Source organism: Hyalella azteca, unplaced genomic scaffold (genome assembly GCF_000764305.2).
Source record: "Hyalella azteca isolate HAZT.00-mixed unplaced genomic scaffold, Hazt_2.0.2 contig5540, whole genome shotgun sequence".
In the NCBI taxonomy this organism is placed as follows: Eukaryota; Metazoa; Arthropoda; class Malacostraca; order Amphipoda; family Hyalellidae; genus Hyalella; species Hyalella azteca.
Window position 1 is genome coordinate 10,480 of NW_025935726.1, and position 18,807 is coordinate 29,286.

An 18,807-nucleotide genomic window follows, 5' to 3' on the forward strand; every position below is an offset into this window, starting at 1 on the left:
AATTGCACACCCCCACCCCTGTCCTAACCTCGCGCTGGGACTGCATGGCGTACGAGGCACGTCCTCTGGGTGGCGGATGGATGGAACACCGTAAGGTGACGTGGACCAACGCAGTCTAAGGGAAGGAAACCCTGACAGAGAACCACTGGCCCTCCAAGCCTGGGGGTTGGGCAGAAGGCTAACAACCTACTCCCAGAAAACAATCTTGTGACAGAAACAATGGACGGCATATTGCAAGTTAACCAGGGCAAAACAGAGGTTGCCAATATTGGCCCTATGACAGCGATGGGTCAAAGCCTTAGGGAAGTCCAACGCCCGACAAGATCTCTAGTGACACCCAAAAACATTTTCACCATCGGTCACTGGAATGTGAGAACCATGTACAGGGGAGGAGCTACAGCACAGATCGTGAGCGAGATGAAAAGATCCCATCTGGATGTGCTCGGGATCAGCGAGTGCAGGTGGGCAGGAGCGGGCAGGACGAGGTTGGCTACGGGACAGACGTTGATGTACAGCGGAGATGATGAACTACATGAGGGAGGCATTGCTATATTGATAAGTCAACAGGCAGAGAAGTCACTCATGGAATGGACACAAGTCAACAAGAGGATAATAACAGCAAGATTCTACTCGAGATACAGAAGTGTGACTATAATTCAAGTGTATGCCCCTCACAACAAGAGGGAGGAAGAGGAGAAAGAACAGTTCTACCAAGAACTACAAGAAACATTAGATGGATGCAACAGGAACGACATCACCATCATCATGGAAGACCTTAATGCTAAAATGGGAAGTGACAACAGCGGGTACGAGAGGACTATGGGCGTGCATGGGCTGGGGATGCAGAATGATAATGGAGAAAGGTTATGCAAGTTTTGCCAGCTGAATGGACTTGTGATAACAGGTACATTATTCCCACACAAGAATGTCCACAAAGCAACATGGGTATCTGCAGATGGAAGAGTAAAGAATCAGATCGACCACCTCCTGATCAACGGTAGGTGGAGATCATCTGTCCTGGACACGGGGGCACAGAGAGGAGCTGATATCAATAGCGATCACTACTTGGTGAGGACACGCATCACGCTGCGCCTCAGTACCCACAGAAACAACTATCAGGTAAAGCCGAGGTTAGATGTGGAACGACTGAGAAATGACAAGACGAGAAAGAAGTACTGCAGGGCAGTCATAAACAAGCTGGACACCACAAGGAATGATAGTGATAACATAGAGGAGATATGGGAGCAGCAGAGAAATGCCTATACAAAAGCGGCAGAAGAGGTTCTTGGGTACAAGAAAAGGGTAAACAAACCATGGATCAGCAACATTACCTGGAGGCTGATCGACGAGAGAATTGCCAAGATACGGGTTGAAAGCACCCGATCAGAAAGAATTAAAAACAGAATGAGAGAAGAGTACATAGAAAAGGACAGGGAAGTGAAGAGGAGTGTAAGAGAAGACAAAAGAATGTGGATGTCAGAAGAAGCGGCAAGAGCACAGAACACAGCAGAAAGCGGAAGACAAAAAGAATTGTACAGTATTGTGAAGCGGCTGACAGGACAGAGTACCAGCACCAGGCAAACTGCAGCAGTGAAGAGTGTGAACGGAGAGCTGCTGAAGAGGAAAGAGGCCAGAATGGCAAGATGGAAGGAACATTTTCAGGGAGTTCTCAACAGAGAAGCACCAGAGGAACCACTAGAAGAAGTGGGACAGGAGCTCAATATCTCAGTTGAGGCACCAGATGTGGCGGAAATAAGGGCCACACTGAAGACCCTCAGGAATGGAGGTGCCCCTGGGGCAGACCAAATTTCAGCCAAAATGCTTTAAGCAGATATTGACCAGATCAGCTTAGAGTTGAAGCGGATATTTGACCTGATTTTGGACCAAGAGACGGTGCCGACACAATGGACCAAGGGACTCATTTGCAAAATCCCAAAACGAGGGAACCTTCAGGACTGTGGAAACTGGAGGGGAGTTACATTGTTGCCTCTGGCCAGCAAAGTGCTCAGCAAGATCCTCATCAACAGGATATACACAGGAGTGGATACGTTGCTCAGGAAGGAACAAGCAGGCTTCAGGAGGGGAAGAGAAACTGTCGACCAGATATTCATTCTCAGAAACATCCTAGAGCAAGCCAATGAATGGAACGCTACATTATACGTCCACTTCGTTGATTATGAGAAGGCATTTGATTCAATACACCAAGACAGCCTTTGGGCCATCATGCGCCAATATGGAATACCTCAGAAGCTGATCCGGCTAGTCAGGACTCTACAAGGACTTTCAGTGCTCCGTGATTAATGAGAATGAAACAACAGAGTGGTTTCCAGTAAGGCCAGGAGTGAAACAGGGGTGTTGCATGTCAGGATTTTTGTTCCTCCTTGTGATCGACTATGTAATGCGCAGGACTTTGGAAGGTGAAAGAACTGGGCTCCGATGAATTTAACGACCATGCTGGAGGACCTTGACTTTGCAGAGGACATTGCCATTCTGTCTTCAACAATGAATCACCTGCAGCAAAAAACAACCAGGTTAGAGAGTAATGCAGCAAAAGTGGGGCTAAAACTGAATGCCAAGAAATGCAAGATATTGGAGGTCAACAGTAGGAGCAACAACAAGCTGAGGGCTGGAGAGAGCAAGGTGGAGGAAGTGGAAAGCTTCACATATCTGGGTGCAAATGTCACTAAGGATGGTGGGAGCACAGACTGCACAGTGAATGTGAGGATGCGAGTGGCAATGGCAAGCGCGCAATTCAAAAGACTAACAAACATTTGGCAAGCCAGAATCATCAGCAGAAAGACCAAAACCTCCCTGTTCAAGAGCCTGGTTCTTTCAGTATTGTTATATGGATGTGAGACCTGGAAACTAACCAAGGGAGAAGAGAGAAAACTAGATATCTTTCAGACCAAATGCCTACGGAAGATTTGCAAGATCCGATGGCAGCAACTCATCTCAAACAAGACGGTTCTTGATATGACAGAAGTGGAGAAAATCAGTGATGTGGTGTCAGTGGTGAGGAGACGGAGATGGAACTGGGTGGGACATGTGTTGAGGAAGGACAGAGCAAGCAACTGTGCTGTGGCCCTCGGGTGGGCCCCTGAAGGAAGGAGGAAGAGAGGACGCCCAAAAACAACTTGGAGGCGAGTGGTGGAAGAGCAGAGAAACCGAGCAGGCTGGAAATCATGGAACATAGCACGGCAGGCAGCTGCAAACCGGACCCAGTGGAGGAGTGACGTCCAAGCCTTGTGCGCCTTATGGTGGGAGAGAACTGAACTGAACTGAACCCCTGTCCTAAAGTGTGGTGCGCTACAGTAGTCCCAGTGGAGCCAGCAGGTATGAATACAGCATATCTACTTGGTGAGCCGCAACTGATTTTTTGAACTGTGGTTTTGTGGATTTGCCAGCCATGATTCCATTTCTTTGAGCCATGAGTTCTATATCTTGGCAATCATCAGCCATGAAGAGCCATTTACAAGCCGCAAACTTATTTACATGTCCTGCGCATGTGTTACCCCAAATCTCTAATTTTACCCTAAAAACAGTCACAGCAACAATAAAATTTGTCTTCAGTGGCAACGGAACATGTGATTGGGCAGTCGGACTGCTCTGATGTGACTGCAACTATGCAATCTTCAACTATACATTTGGGTTGATTCGTTATCATTATTACGTTCTGCTGGATATTTTGACAGGAGCATTGGAGTGCTGCAGATTGCGGAAGTTGAAAATTTTATGAAATGACACGTTTGCAAAGTGCAAACTGCAAATTTTTTAATCAAACAAAAATATATGACATTAGAGCTGCAAGATTTCATACCTACTGAAATTATACGATATTGAAACAGCAATATTCCAGAAATAAGTAGGACTTTTCTTGAGTTGAGTAGAGCTAAGGGACTGTCCACATCCTGGAATTCATCCATGCGACACAGTTCTGGTGCATCTTGATGTCAATCCTGTGCATGGTTCATAATAAATAGAACATTTTGAAAGTGGGCTGTAGGTAGACAAATGTACATTTCATATTGTGCAAAGCCCGAGAACGTGACTTTTCTTTTAAAACTTGGAAAATATTTAGACATCTTGCGCAGAAGTGGAAAATATCTACTTGCAACCTGTGACTAGAGAGCTTCCCTTATCTCAGCAATGTTTGCAATGTTATGTGCTAATTGAAATGCTTGAGCTTTTTTTTATAAATGGTATGACCATAGGCTTCTTCCTCCTTGGCACTGATGAATCAAGCAAATATTAGAATTAAGCTGACCACAGCTTTGCCATTTTAATGGATCTTCTCAGATTTTTTGCAGTGCAGATTTCTCAATAACAAATATCATGGAGATCAATGAAGAAAATTTGAATCGTATGTGTGAGTGTCTTCAACAAACATTATCTGCAGACCCTTCACAGCGCAGGCCAGGTAAGCTTAGTTCATAAATGTGTGAGAAGATGTCAAGATAGCCTCCTATTGTCTATGTTCATCCACAACCAGATGTCACTACTGTACCATATTTGACTTGATGATGTTGGATTGTTAGTCAAACTTATACTTTTAAGTTGTGTTTGTAACTTATGGTTAAAGGTATGTAACCATTGTCAAGTTTATCTCCATTTAACACAAATTTTATAATAATTATTACCCTCCATAGATTTTAGATCAGCATCACAATAAAATGTAGAAAGTATTGAATTGCAGTATTTGTGTTTGTTGGTTTTCAGGCAGATAAGTACATATATGATGAACTTATTCATGCCTGAAATGGACTCTCAACTATTTTTGATATTGCTATGATTGTATAAATTTCCTTAACATTCCCATGCTAAATTGGTGCATTTCTAACTTCTTTTTGTCACAAAAAATCTCAGTTATTAATAATTTCTCTGAGAATCTTATCTATATACAAACCTATCTATTGTAAGAGCTGATTTTTTAATAGAATGTAATGTTCCAGCTGAGCAGTTCCTAGAGCAGCTTGAGGGCAATGCCAACTACTCAGTGCTGCTGCTCACACTTGCTGCTCGTGATGATTCTCAAGTGCCTCCACCCGTCAAACTTGCTGCTGCCATCAACCTCAAAAATTTGGTCCGCAGATGCTGGAAAGTTGTGAGTTCTATTTAATACATGGTACAATGTTCTATGCTAACAACTAAGAAATCCTACAACCATGGTCAAGTTCAGTTATTTATTATACTTGATATAACACCCCCATTGTGGGTTTGTCATGGCCTAGGCAATTTCTTAACTAATGTAGTACATACGTAAGTGTGTTTGCTCAAAAATGAGATTATTATCTGAATATTTCCACTCAAATGTAGCATTGTTCTCATATTTTCAAAACCTTGTAAATGCACCAATAGCTGCCAGAACACTGCATAATGTTTAAATTGATTCCCAACTGCAATGGGTATTATTTATGGTTTTATGACATGTACCAGTTTTATGTAACATACCTATGCGAATCATCATTCATTTCCATGATAATATTTGAGATTAAAAGTACTTATTATGATGGAGTTGCCAGCTTCATGGAATCTAGTTTTTCTCACAAATGGACTGCCTACCTTGCCAATTACAAAGCCACTCTAAAACCACCCTTGGTCTTCACCTAGGCATGATTTGTGGTCTAAGAGTGTGACTCTGGTAAAAGTGGAGTTGAATACCAAATCTTGTATTTAAGGTTAGAGTTCGATCTTGCCACAAGCTTCTCTGCTTACAAAGAAGAAGTCTGGAAGAAAGCTATAAGTGCATATACTTCTGCTTCACATTTTGACTGCAGCAAAGCTTCTGCTTCTTATATGAGAACAAACATGAGAAATGAGATATAAAATATATTTCTGTATAATAGCATGCTTCTTAAGCATTGAAATAAGATACCTATCTGAAAATAATTTTAAATTGCTCTTTTCAAAAAACATATTCCTATAAAAGTTTTTATCATTCTTTGCCTACTGTCTCGTCTATAAAAAGTGTCTCATTTTTGTATTGTTCTTGCTGATTCCTGACTACATATTTCAAATTCAATACGAAACCTTTAATCCTCAGCTTATGTCCATCTCTTTAATACATTGTAGGTGCCATATGTGGGTGAACAAATTGAACACTGGTCTCTCATTTTTGTATTGTTCTTTCTAACTCACAAAGAAGGCATTGTTACAATGCTCTCAATTTTTGCTATTTGGATGTTCAGGAAGAAGGTGAAACAGACCGCATCAGCAGCAATGACAGAACTGTGATTAAGCGTGAGATTGTGGACCTGATGCTGCGGTCTCCTGAAGCTGTTCAGCGACAACTATCAGAAGCCATCTCAATTATTGGCAAGACTGACTTCCCCCACGCCTGGTCTGATCTCATCCCTTATATGGCAGAAAAATTCAAATCAGGTAAATTATCTCATAATTTATCTTGAGTTTCAAATGAGGATTGGCGTAGGTACCTAACACTTTGTCATTGGAAAAATAAATTGACATTATAGTGATTCTTACCTGAAGGCCTGGCTATGATACTCCATGTAGACAAAGAAATTATAGATGATAATAGATCTGAAACAATCTCTGGTGTATGAATACTATTTTTTGTATTATGATAAAGAAATTTTATATTCCTTGAAAAAATAAACATTATGAAATCAGTGTGTAGGTACCTATATACTATTTTATATGTCTCAAATATTTTCGTTTTGAATTATTGAATAAGATCTATCTTGGTATTATTCCTCATGTCTTTCTGACAAAGTCAAATCCCTCCCATATGCTAGTTTTTTCCCCATTTCCTGTGCTGTCATTTTACATTTTAGATCATTTTCCAATATAAAAATGTTATTGTTCATATAACATATTCACATCTTGTTACATTCTTCCACCATCGTTCCCTTACTGAATATATTACAAAAAATTCATTCATCCCCAGGAGACTTCAACATAATCAACGGTGTTTTACAAACCTCGTACTCTGTCATGCGCCGTTATGAGTATGAACAAAAGTCTGACTCCCTGTGGCGGGAAATCAAATTTGTGCTTGACAACTTTGCCTTGCCCCTCACCAATCTGTTTGTGGTGAGTAAAACTTCATCATGTAAGTTGAACAAATGTCAGGCCTCTTTGTTGATATCATTTCCTATATTATGGTGTAGATTTTTTTTCTTGCAACCCTTGGGAATTTGGAACCATTTCTAGCATTTTTATTGGGATGGGAATTTAATTCAAGTTTGTATATATACGTTAATTTCTATGTCAAGTTTTTTATTGTAAACTCTTTAACCTACAGGCATCTTGTAATTTCATGTTTTAGATCCATGATGTATTACACATAAAGTCATAAACTATAAACTAATTATATTTATTCACAACAGGAGCTCCTGAAGTTTGCTGCAGAGAACATCAATGATGGCCCTGCCCTGAAAGTCATCTTCGCCTCCCTTGTGTCCATCACCAAGCTATTTTTTGCCCTCAACTCTCAGGTGGACATAAGGCTTATGTGGTATTAGGGATAATGAGGTATTAAAGCTTGTGTGTTATTAGGGCTTATCTGATATTAGGGCTTATGTGGTATTAAGGCTTATCTGATATTAGGGCTTATGTGGTACTTAGGCTTATCTGATATTAGGGCTTATGAGGTATTAAGGCTTATGACTGTCTCTTATACACATCTAGATGTGTATAAGAGACAGCTCTAAATGGATTGACAAATAGAGCCCTCGGCCCGTAGGGACGGACACAGAGCTTGCCCAGCAATGCCCATGTCTTCGTGCATGGGACTTGGTGACAGCCGCGAAAATTTACCAGAGTCTGGCGATATTGTATGGCACCCTGAAGGCTCGTGCATCTTCCGGGACGTATTTGGCAGTAAATAGTTACTGAGCTGAAATATCGATAGATAGTTACTCTCGAACACGTGCAAGCAAGAAATGCGCTGCCGGAGGACCGCCGAGTCCCCTGTCCCAGCTGTTGTTCAAGACGATCGGTACCATCCGGATAAAATATCCTGAGTGTATTTGCGGAGCTGTTTGCACAGCCATCATGGCGTTTGCCAAGCCTTGTTTACCCGCAAAGAAGCGCCCGTCTGACCCTCTAGTAACCAGACAGATTCGGACAGAAACCAGTCGTTACCATGAACAATGCCACANCTTTAACACAACAGTCCTTCTCTTTAACACAACTGTCCTTCTCTTTAACACAACGGTTCTTCTCTTTAACACAACGGTTCTTCTCTTTAACACAAAGGTCCTTCTCTTTAACACAACGGTTCGTCTGCACAGGACCTGCCTGAGTTCTTCGAGGACAACATGGGCGTGTGGATGGAACACTTCCTGCAGCTGCTCACCTTCTCCAGCGCCCTCCTCGACACCGACACTGACGAGGAAGTTGGCGTTCTCGAACAGGTACAATAATATCGTGCACTTGCTATAAGTTGGTAAGTTCTTCATTAATATTAAAAATTACTACTCTATAGTTTCTCAGATATGTGATATTTCTTTTATAACTTTTTATCTATCTTTGCTGCGTCAAAATCACATACCTACTAAATATTCATTCAGCTCATTTACATTCAAGGAAACAGCAATTGCTAAATTTCAACTTTGCCTTTTTTTCTATAAAAGTTCAGTAAAAAAATTCAGGCTCAGTGAAAGTTTTAACAGCATAGACATCTGAATTTTTATGATATGCATTAAAATATCATCTTTCCATGGAAGGACCTTAGTGTACGTTCAGTCCATAAGCTACTTTTATACTTATATTTATGGCACTTCAATCCTTAACACATTATGTGTAATGGCGTGTGTGCAAGAATATTGGGCTGTACGTATTATTTCCTTCACACCATAACACTGTACATGTAAATATTATTTCCTTTATACCATAACACTGTACATGTAAATATTATTTACTTCATACCAAAACACTGTTCATGTAACGGCAGGTCAAGAGCCAGGTGTGCGAGAACATTGGGCTGCATGTATTATTTCCTCCATACCATAATGCTGTACATGTAAGGGCAGGTCAAGAGCCAGGTCTGCGAGAACATTGGGCTGCATGTATTATTTCCTCCATACCATAACGCTGTACATGTAAGGGCAGGTCAAGAGCCAGGTGTGCGAGAACATTGGGCTGCATGTATTATTTCCTCCATACCATAACGCTGTACATGTAACGACAGGTCAAGAGCCAGGTGTGCGAGAACATCGGGCTGTACGCCAGCAAGTACAGGGAGGAGTTCGAGCCTTACCTCGAGCGCTTCGTGACGGTCGTGTGGGAGCTGCTGTCCTCCACCTCCCTCGCCCTCAAGTGCGATCAGGTGCGGCACCTTATGCGGGGAACCGCTTAGGTCGGGGCTTGTGGGCAATGAGGTGCCACACATGCTGTGCGGAACCTGGTGTGGGTCGGGGATTATGGCGTTACGTTGGCTTTAGTGTTCGTGTATACAGAAGTGTGAAGCAGAGTGAAATTTTTTCCCCTATGTTGATTGCTGTGTGAGAAATATAGTGATGGTTATTATAGTATCAGAGATTTCGTTGTTAGATCAGAGATTGCGTGATTTGATTAGAGATCCAGCTGCTAAATTATATGTTAAGATAAGTGATGTTCATGGATCTTAGAATATTGTTAGTTTAAGGATGAAAATCGTTGGTTACTGAGACCCTTGACATAATTAGTTCCTTGACATGCTGACTATTGATGAGAAAATCCTCAATATTTCCTAGTTTTCAACAAAATAACCAGTCATATCACTTGAGAGATAGTCTTCGATGATCAGTGAGTGAGGTTTTTGGTTCAGAGAAAGTGTTGGTTCAGGGTAGGTATTTGTTTTTAATAATGTTGGTTCAAAGATAGCATTTGTTGTCATCTAGTCATTGTGTTAAAAAATGTTGATTCAAAGATAGCATTTGTTGTCATCTAGTCATTGTGTAGACAACCAATGTGACTACCTGCGTACGATGTAGCAACATAGGAGGCTACTGCACTACCTACAAATGCCATAATGTGAAAACATACAGTATTTCCTACCAATATAATGACATATACTCCTATCTAACATATAATCAATCCAATATCATTAGCAACGTATTAAGTTATGGTGGCTTGCAGATGGTAAGCCACGCCATCCACTTCCTTAGCAGCGTGGCGGAGCGCGACCACAACAAAGGCTTCTTTGAGAACGAGGCCGTCCTGTCCGGCATATGCGAGAAGGTCATCCTGCCCAACATGCAGCTCAGGGGTTAGTAGCATCACTTCATTCCTTCTCTTTTTAGCTCATTTTCTAATTTATGGAAAAAATACACTATTGTGCTCGCCATGTCCGTCCGTCCGTCCGTCTGTCCGTCCGTCTGTCCGTGACCTCAAGTTTTCGTCGACGAGAAAATGCGCTCTCTGTCACTCACTGCAGTGAGTACTGAGTTATATTTTTTAGAAGCTCTTGTTCATAATTTTAATAATTTTTTACATGTTTACTTCACCGAGCTCTGAAAGCACTCACGTCTATCCATGCCCCCGGTGTCAGTATAATCATTTTATTCCATCTCTTACCCATCATCTTATTCTTATTTTTTTTGGAATCTCTTACATATTTCATTCTTCTTCTATTTGGAATCTCTTACCCATCATTTTATTCTTCATCTCTTTAGAATCTCGTACACACGATTTTATTCTTTATATTTTTACTATCTCTCACGTTTACTTTAATGAACCCTCTAAGTACCCACAATTATCCTTATATAAGTCGTCAGTAACGAAACTCTTTTTCTCTCAATTGGAACTATTGACATAACGCACTATACACTATGTTTCATCAGTCGTCAGGATCGTAGTGACCACATTTATGGTTTGCTGGAATCCTATTAATTAATCCTCATCATAAAATTGATCTTGTTAATCAATCCACATAGGTAATAGGAATAATATTAGTTGATACCCTCATCCTCAGAGTGCGACGAGGAGATTTTCACCAACAACTCTGGCCACTGGGTAAAATTAATCTTATTATAATAATAGAACTAATAATATTGATAAATTCTAATTGTAAAAGTAATTATATTAATTAATGCTGTCTCCCCAGCGTGCGACGAGGAGCTATTCGCGGACAGCCCCGACCAGTGGGTGAGCCAGGAGCTCGAGGGCGCCGACTCTGAGACGCGGCGTCGCGCTGCCGTGGACTTCGTGCGCGTCCTCGCCAGGCACTTCGAGGCGCGCATCACGCATGTCTTCGGCGCCTACGTCCAGGTACGTCCTGCGTGCCTACATCCAGGTACGTCTTCGGCGCCTACGTCCAGGTACGTCTTCGGCGCCTACGTCCAGGTACGTCTTCGGCGCCTACGTCCAGGTACGTCCTGCGTGCCTACATCCAGGTACGTCTTCGGCGCCTACGACCAGGTACGTCTTCGGCGCCTACGTCCAGGTACGTCCTGCGCGCCTACGTCCGGGTACGTCTTCGGCGCCTACGTTCAGGTACGTCGTGCGTGCCTACATCCAGGTACGTCTTCGGCGCCTACGTCTAGGTACGTCTTCGGCGCCTACGTCCAGGTACGTCGTGCGTGCATACGTCCGGGTACGTCTTGGGCGCCTACGTTCAGGTACGTCTTGGCGCCTACGTCCAGGTACGTCTTGGCGCTTACGTCCAGGTACGTCTTGGGCGCCTACGTGCAGGTACGTCTTGGGCGCCTACGTGCAGGTACGTCTTGGGCGCCTATGTCCAGGTATGGTTTTGCACGAAAATTGTAACAAAAGAATTTTTTGCTTTAAAAATGTCTATTTTTAAATATGTGTCCGGTATTTATGTATGAAAGGTTATTATGCAAGTTTGATTGAAAACCAGAGCATGCCTTTTATTAATCTTCTTGTTTGTTTTTTCAGTAAACCGGTGTTTACTGAATTGGTGTAGTGTAGTATAGTGCAGTGTAGTGAATTGTAGTCTAATTGGTGTAGTTCTGCCGAACTACACCAATTTTCAAAAGGTTATTAGTACACTTTCAAGAAAATTTAATGTGAAAACTTTTGTTTATCCCCTCATCATGATGGCGCATTGATGGTGAAACTAATACCCTGGAGCTGTATTCAAGGGAGACCAGATTTTGAAGGATATTTCCAGATAATATATTGTTTATGTGGTTTATGAAGTTCCTGGCAATTAGATCTTTACGTTACCTTAATAATATTATGCTCGTATTTTAGAAATATGAAAATGCTGGTCTCAATTATCATCACTAAAGAACTATTCTGCCTGTAGTATATTTGCTTGAAAATGCTAGGCTCGACAATCCTCGCTATAATAACAATTATTCTTGTACTATATGAACTTGTAAATGCTAGATCAACAGGCCTCGCTATATTAACCATTATGCCTGTATTAAATAAACTTTAAAATGCTAGGCTCATTAAGCCTCACTATATTACCCATTATGCTTGTATTAAATAAACTTAAAGATACTTGGCTTAACAATGCAATGTTTCCAGTCGATGCTGGCGAGCTACTCCAGCAACCCCGAGTCGTGCTGGCGCCACAAGGTGGCCGCCCTCTACCTCGTCACGACGCTCTCCGCCAAGGGCTCAACCGCACGCCACGGCGCCACGCAAATAAACGCGCTCGTCGACGTGGCTGAGTTCTACACCACGCACGTGTTGCCTGAACTCCAGCACGCGGACGGTGAGACTGCTGCTGTGTCATACACGTGATGGTGAGACTACTGCTGTGTCATACACGTGGTGGTGAGACTACTGCTGTGTCATACACGTGATGGTGAGACTGCTGCTGTGTCCTACACGTGATGGTGAGACTACTGCTGTGTCATACACGTGATGGTGAGACTGCTGCTGTGTCCTACACGTGATGGTGAGACTACTGCCGTGTCATACACGTGATGGTGAGACTGCTGCTGAGATTATTTTTGATTAGATTATTTTGGTCATTATTGTTTATCGGTTGAGCTTTAAGTTCAAAAATCTTGTTGAACGCTCAACAGAGTTCAACATCATCTACTGTCGTTTTATTGCTGTGAAGGTTTGAAAGCTTCCTAATTGTGTATTCCTGGAGTCTAAATTAAAAGATTGAAACGTATGAACCACAGCTGAAAAATATAAAAAATTTGCCTAGAATGTAAAGTGTTATAGTGCAGAGCAGTAATAGTTTTGATGGACTAGACTCAAAGTATGCATACTGAATTAAAAACTAATGTAAATTATTGAACACTGAAAAGGGAATGACTTCCAACAATATGAATCCTTATTGATTGGACTGAAAATTGAACGCTTACTTTTGAATGTTGAGGAATAGATGAAACTATAAAATAATAGTAAATGTTTGTGCAGTGAACCTGTTGCCGCTTGTGAAGGCCGAGTGTATTAAGTACCTTATCAGCTTCCGCAGCGTCCTGCCCCTGGACAGCGTCAGAGCTGCCATGCCGCACCTCGTGCAGGTAATTTTCTTCAATCAGTCATTATCATTGCAATTACATGCATGCATCACACAATCGCTTTTCAACTCTTATCATTTGTACAAATTATAACTTAAGTAATGAATTTTTCATTCGTGATGTCTCTGATGCTAATTATTCCATTAATGATGTCACCTCATAACACCCAGGCGCACCCTAAACCACCCATGACACCCAGTTGTACTTTAAACCACCCATGACACCCAGTCACACCCATGACATCCTATTACACTAATGACATCCTATTACACTAATGACATCCTATCACACTAATGACATCCTATTACACTAATGACATCTTATTACACTAATGACATCTTATTACACTAATGACATCCTATTACACTAATGACATCTTATTACACTAATGACATGATTATACAACCCCTTAACGCCCTCCACCCCGGCAGCTTCTGGGCGCGCGGTCGGTTGTTGTTCACTCGTACGCGGCGGCCGCCTTGGACCGCTGCTTGTCTCTGCGCGCGGCTGATGGCGCTGCTCTGCTCACCCCAGACCAGCTCGCCGCCCTCGCCACTCCTGCATATGCTAACGCCTTCTTGGTAACTCATTAATGAAGTTCAAGTTGATTGGGTTCAAGTTGATTAGGTTAAAGTTGATTAGGTTCAAGTCGATTAGGTTAAAGTTGATTAGGTTAAAGTTGATTAGGTTCAAGTTGATTAGGTTCTAGTTGATTAGGTTCAAGTTGATTAGGTTAAAGTTGATTAGGTTCAAGTTGATTAGGTTCAAGTTGATTAGGTTCAAGTTGATTAGGTTAAAGCTGATAAGGTTAAAGTTGATTAGGTTAAAGTTGATTGGGTTCAAGTTTGGGTTAAAATTAATGAGGTTCAAGTTATTGAGGTTTTGGAGTAGGTTATCAAATGGTGCCTGGAGGAATCATTCATTGAGTGTCTCCAACGCAGTATAAAAATAAGTGATGTAGGAATTTTTAAATGAATTAAACTTATAGTTTGCCGTGCGTTAACACACTTAGTCGTGTTCAGCAAGAAAGATCAATTACCGATGGCAATTTCATGTTAAAGCGGGAAAACTCAACAAATAAAGTAAAGCCATTGCTGGTGCAGTTCGCTATCGTTTATTGTATCTGAATTGTTTTAATATTTAAGAAAAACCGTTCTTTGTGCGTATTAAAACAAATTTTTTCCTTGTCCAGGCATTTGGCATGAGCGGCTCTGAGCAGAATGAGCACGTAATGAAGGCTGTGCTGCGCATCACCGAAGGTCTAAAGGAAAAAGTTGTTCCATACGCCGCCGGTTTGCTGGAACAGCTTGTCACCAAACTTAAATTGGTGGCCAAGAACCCAACCAAACCTCACTACGTGCACTTCCTCTTCGAGACTCTGGCGGTCCTGGTGAACCACGTCTGCGATGCTGTTGAGTTCAACGCCGTTGCCGAGTTTGACAAGAACCTCTTCCCCGTGTTCCAGGATATTCTCAGGGACGAGGTGGACAGCATCATCCCGTACATCTTCCAGCTGCTCTCAGTTATGCTGGAAAAGCAGAAATCTGCTGTTCCTGATCCATATTTACAGCTGCTGCCATTCTTGCTGATGCCGGCGCTGTGGGAGCGGCCAGGGTATGTCGCTCCGATGGTTAGGCTCCTGCAGTCCTTCATCTTGAAGGCCAACGCCAGGATAGTGGAGGAGGGCAAACTCAACTCCATACTCGGGATCTTCAACAAGCTCAACGTATCTCGTGCCCACGATCATGAAGGATTTTATTTGCTTCAGTCGCTGTTGCTTCATGTGCCGCATCAAGCCATTGAGAATTTCTGGCCTCAACTTTTTTCGGTTATGTTCCGGCGACTGACGACCAACAAGACAACTAAATATATTAAAAGTATTTTAATATTTTTCAGTGCATTCATAATGGTGCATTCAGTCGAGAGTTTAGTGGTGCTCATTGAGAGGTTACAAGCTGGCATGTTCAGTATGGTGCTTGATAAACTCGTTGTCCCGGAACTGCCTAAAATTGGCCAGACGGAGCGCAAACTTTGCTGTGTGGCTTTAACAAACGTGCTTTGTGACCCACGTGTGTACGCGGGGCAGTGGGGCGGCAACCATTGGGGCAGTGTGCTACAAACCCTCATTCAAACCGTCGAGTTGACCCACTCGCCTTCAGACTCCAACGAGGACCTCTTCTCAAAGATGCAGGACAACCCTTTGTCCTATGGCTCCTCGAAGCTCACCTACGCGCCTAAAGCCGTTATTGATCCTCTGAACGGCCAGGTGGCAAACGTAAAGCTGTACCTCGCACAGAAACTGGCGAAACTTTCGCAGGCACAGCCAGGAACCGTGCAGCAGAGACTCCAGCAGCTGCCGCAGAACGAACAGCTGGCGCTGCTTAAATATGTTCAAGAGGCTGGTGTTGCCATCGCCTAGTAAGCAGCAGCCTCGTTATCTAGTGAGGAATTTTCCATCGTATCTATTCGTATTATTCATATAACATGAAGAACCTTTGTTAAATTAGATGCTTTCTGGATTCGATCTTCGTAACTGAAATGTGTTACATGAACAATTGTAGACAAATTCAATATCATTGCTCAAGCTTCAAATTAAAACCTTCTAATCGTTACTTATGCATTTTAGTTTTACAACTGTTCACACCTGATTCCTTTCTCAACAACTTAATTATTCGTATAGAAAGACAAAAGTGGATCGATGTCATCAACATGAGGTTAGGCAGTATTTTCTTGTTCAATAGTAAATAGTATTCATTTAGGGAGTTAACTTTGATAAGATTGTTGGTGATTGCAAATCACACAACAAGTTGAGCGCATGAAAGTTTTGAGGTATAACTTGTTCGTTATTTTCTTGCCAAATCTCCGCAGCTAAAATTTCCTGTGGTGTAATATTCTCCAATTTATTATATTCTTTAACACATTCATGATGTTGAAAGAGCTTCACTCGCCACCGCCGTGTAGCTAAACTGTGGCAAGTCTTACATTTAACCTTCAGATCGCAGTCACGGAGCCTGTGATCGCGTCATGCAAAGCTTGCTATAATTATTGGTTTATGGAGAACTTAGTTATTTTCGGATGTTATCGGCAGTCATCCTTACATTTTGATTTTATTTCTTGTCGTCTGAGACGTTATAAAAAAAGGCAGAAATCTGCAGGTATTCTTCCAAGTGTTCATAACATTTTCTGAGTTTTTTTTCTAAAATCTCAGTTCTCTGAGAAGTGAAAAATCAAAGTCGTTTAAGTACGCACTGTAGCTGGTGATGATTAACTTGATGATTAGCAGTAATATTTTTTAAAAAGTATGCTGATAAATTAGCATCTCTGCTTGTTTCTTTTTGTATTTTCTCATTTCTCACATGGATTAGATTTTTTTGTTATTGGCGGGTCTCCTTTATTTATTTTTTTATATCAAAATTTTGAAATTAAGGCGAATATTGTGTTGAAATTGAATGTTTCGGTTATGTCTCTTTGATGTTTTCAATTATGTGTTCTTATTTTTATTATGGAAGGATAAATAATTATTTACAGAATGAGTCATTCATGCTGTTGTGCATTAAATTATCATTCACAATGATGATAATCACTGCAAGTGATGGTAAAAAAATAGAATAAAGTTATAGCTTCATCTTACGCCGCTAAACTATCGTAACAAGTATGTAACTTTTTTATTTTTTAACTCCTTACGCCTTACAGTTCGCATTTGGAATAATTTCTTGAAAATAAAAATTATTTAAGCAAACGCGTAAGATGCGAGGCTTATTACAGATTTTGTATGAAATGTTGATTGTTCACGCTAGGTAGGATTTTTTTGTATGGATTTTCATGCGAAACCTCAAATAATTGATGCTGGTAGAGCTTTTGAAAGGAAATGGGCTGGACCGGCATGAATCTCACACCTCGAACGGGTTGTTTATGAATTTGATTCAAACGATGAGAAAAAAAAACTTGTAGCACAGGAGATAACGTGCTCGGTTATCAGCTTGATCTGCTTGAGATAAGAGTGTGCCTGCGTGAATGATACCTGGCTGTGGTAGACGATAGCGTATCTGTTAATACGTGAGGTGTATGTGAACATCTCTTCCATGTGGAAGTTGAGTACATTTTCGTAATGAAACTTCTTGATGATGTTGTTTTTATTTATCCTTTTTAGCTGAGCCTTTGTCGCATTTATGAACAATTGTGAACGGAGCAATGGTCAATTATCTGAGCAGCATTACGGATATCCTCGCTTATGGTCATGCTGATGTGCTGCCTTCCTCGCCTAACATTCTCAAGCCATCGACTGGCGGGTCGCGTCTTAAATCGTTATATCGCTTGCCCATCTGTCGGCGCTTGGAAACTTCGCTATATTTTCAAGGCTTTAGTAATGTACATCTGTATGTGAAGTACGTTATTAGTGTGGAAAAATAATATTTTCTATATTAGTCGGGTTTTGGCAGTCGTCTTTACTCTCTAAGCTATAATTTTTTGTAAACACTTTTTACACTAAGATTGCGGTTGTCAACTCCTGCAAAAATATGCCGCCATTTTAGCGTATGACCCACTCTGAGGTGACACAAAATGCATAGCTATTTGTGTACCAAGGTCCAGAGCAATGCTCGTCTCGAGAACTCTCCCCTGACACAGTAGATTAGGCATTTCATATCCATAGGTTTTTTCAACATTTCTGGAAAGATTCTATCAAGAAGTGCCGCATGTTGCGGAAGAACAGTGCACTGATTTTAAAGCTGCAAGGAATAATCATGGTTTACGTCGCGGCAAGATGCTGGTACATGATGCATCTCAAATAAAAGTGCCTGTAAAGGCCATGGTTGAACTAGTATATATACATAGTGAGCCATTGGTACAGGCAGTTTCAGTTCGAAATACATTACCAATAATATACAACTGTAGTTTTTTACATGAATAAATTCCTGAGGGAAAACGGGAAAGTTTCAATTTTACTTCGACCAACAAAAACCAATTCTAGAATCACACATATGTGAGAGAAAAGTTTTTAGGGAACTCAGTTAAACAAATATCTAATCACATTTTAATCTTTGAGCGATGGAACAGAAGACGTCTAGTTATGTAAAATGATGTAAAGGCTAGACCTATTGACCATTTAATAGAAACTGCATTTCAGAAAGTGAATTTCTTGATAAGAACTTCGGAGAAAAAGTTGATTAATTGGCAGGCTACAGTTCCACAGGGGTATAGTATCTTCGGCATTGAAGAATAGGCCTGTCGCCGATTCTTGTCCTTTTCTTGACTAGACTGGCCTTTTGATCAAATTTTTTCAACGGACGGCAAGTTTAAAATCGATTCTAGATTTCAGTTGTTCCGTAGGATACTAGGCATTTAAAGACTAAACATATGCTCCTGCATGGCCTGGTCTAGTCTGTTCTTGAACGCGTTCATACTCGGAGCG

General features: G+C 41.4%; 2 protein-coding genes across 2 annotated transcripts; both read left to right on the plus strand.

Annotated features, from left to right (window-relative positions):
• Positions 1–285: 285 nt before the first annotated feature.
• LOC108669259 (craniofacial development protein 2-like) lies at positions 286–1,827 on the plus strand. Its single transcript, XM_018156564.1, has one exon. The coding sequence runs from the start codon at positions 286–288 to the stop codon at positions 1,825–1,827; it is 1,542 nt and encodes a 513-aa protein (XP_018012053.1).
• Positions 1,828–4,301: 2,474 nt separating this feature from the next.
• On the plus strand, positions 4,302–17,522 carry LOC108669261 (exportin-2). The gene is made up of 13 exons (XM_018156566.1): positions 4,302–4,417; positions 4,950–5,101; positions 6,186–6,378; positions 6,905–7,050; positions 7,347–7,454; positions 8,253–8,375; positions 9,152–9,289; positions 10,081–10,210; positions 11,048–11,211; positions 12,442–12,631; positions 13,294–13,400; positions 13,829–13,978; positions 14,590–17,522. Exons 1-13 carry the CDS (start codon positions 4,333–4,335, stop codon positions 15,814–15,816), a joined length of 2,913 nt encoding a protein of 970 aa, XP_018012055.1. The 5' UTR covers positions 4,302–4,332; the 3' UTR covers positions 15,817–17,522.
• Positions 17,523–18,807: the final 1,285 nt, after the last annotated feature.

Bases quoted from the DNA above. Each gene is read 5' to 3' on its own strand.
- LOC108669259 (XM_018156564.1), top strand. From the start codon at position 286: ATGGGTCAAAGCCTTAGGGAAGTCCAACGCCCGACAAGATCTCTAGTG.
- LOC108669261 (XM_018156566.1), top strand. From the start codon at position 4,333: ATGGAGATCAATGAAGAAAATTTGAATCGTATGTGTGAGTGTCTTCAA. The intron at 9,290-10,080 runs GTGCGGCACCTT...GGTGGCTTGCAG, and splicing joins TCGCCCTCAAGTGCGATCAG to ATGGTAAGCCACGCCATCCA. The intron at 12,632-13,293 runs GTGAGACTGCTG...ATGTTTGTGCAG, and splicing joins TGAACTCCAGCACGCGGACG to TGAACCTGTTGCCGCTTGTG.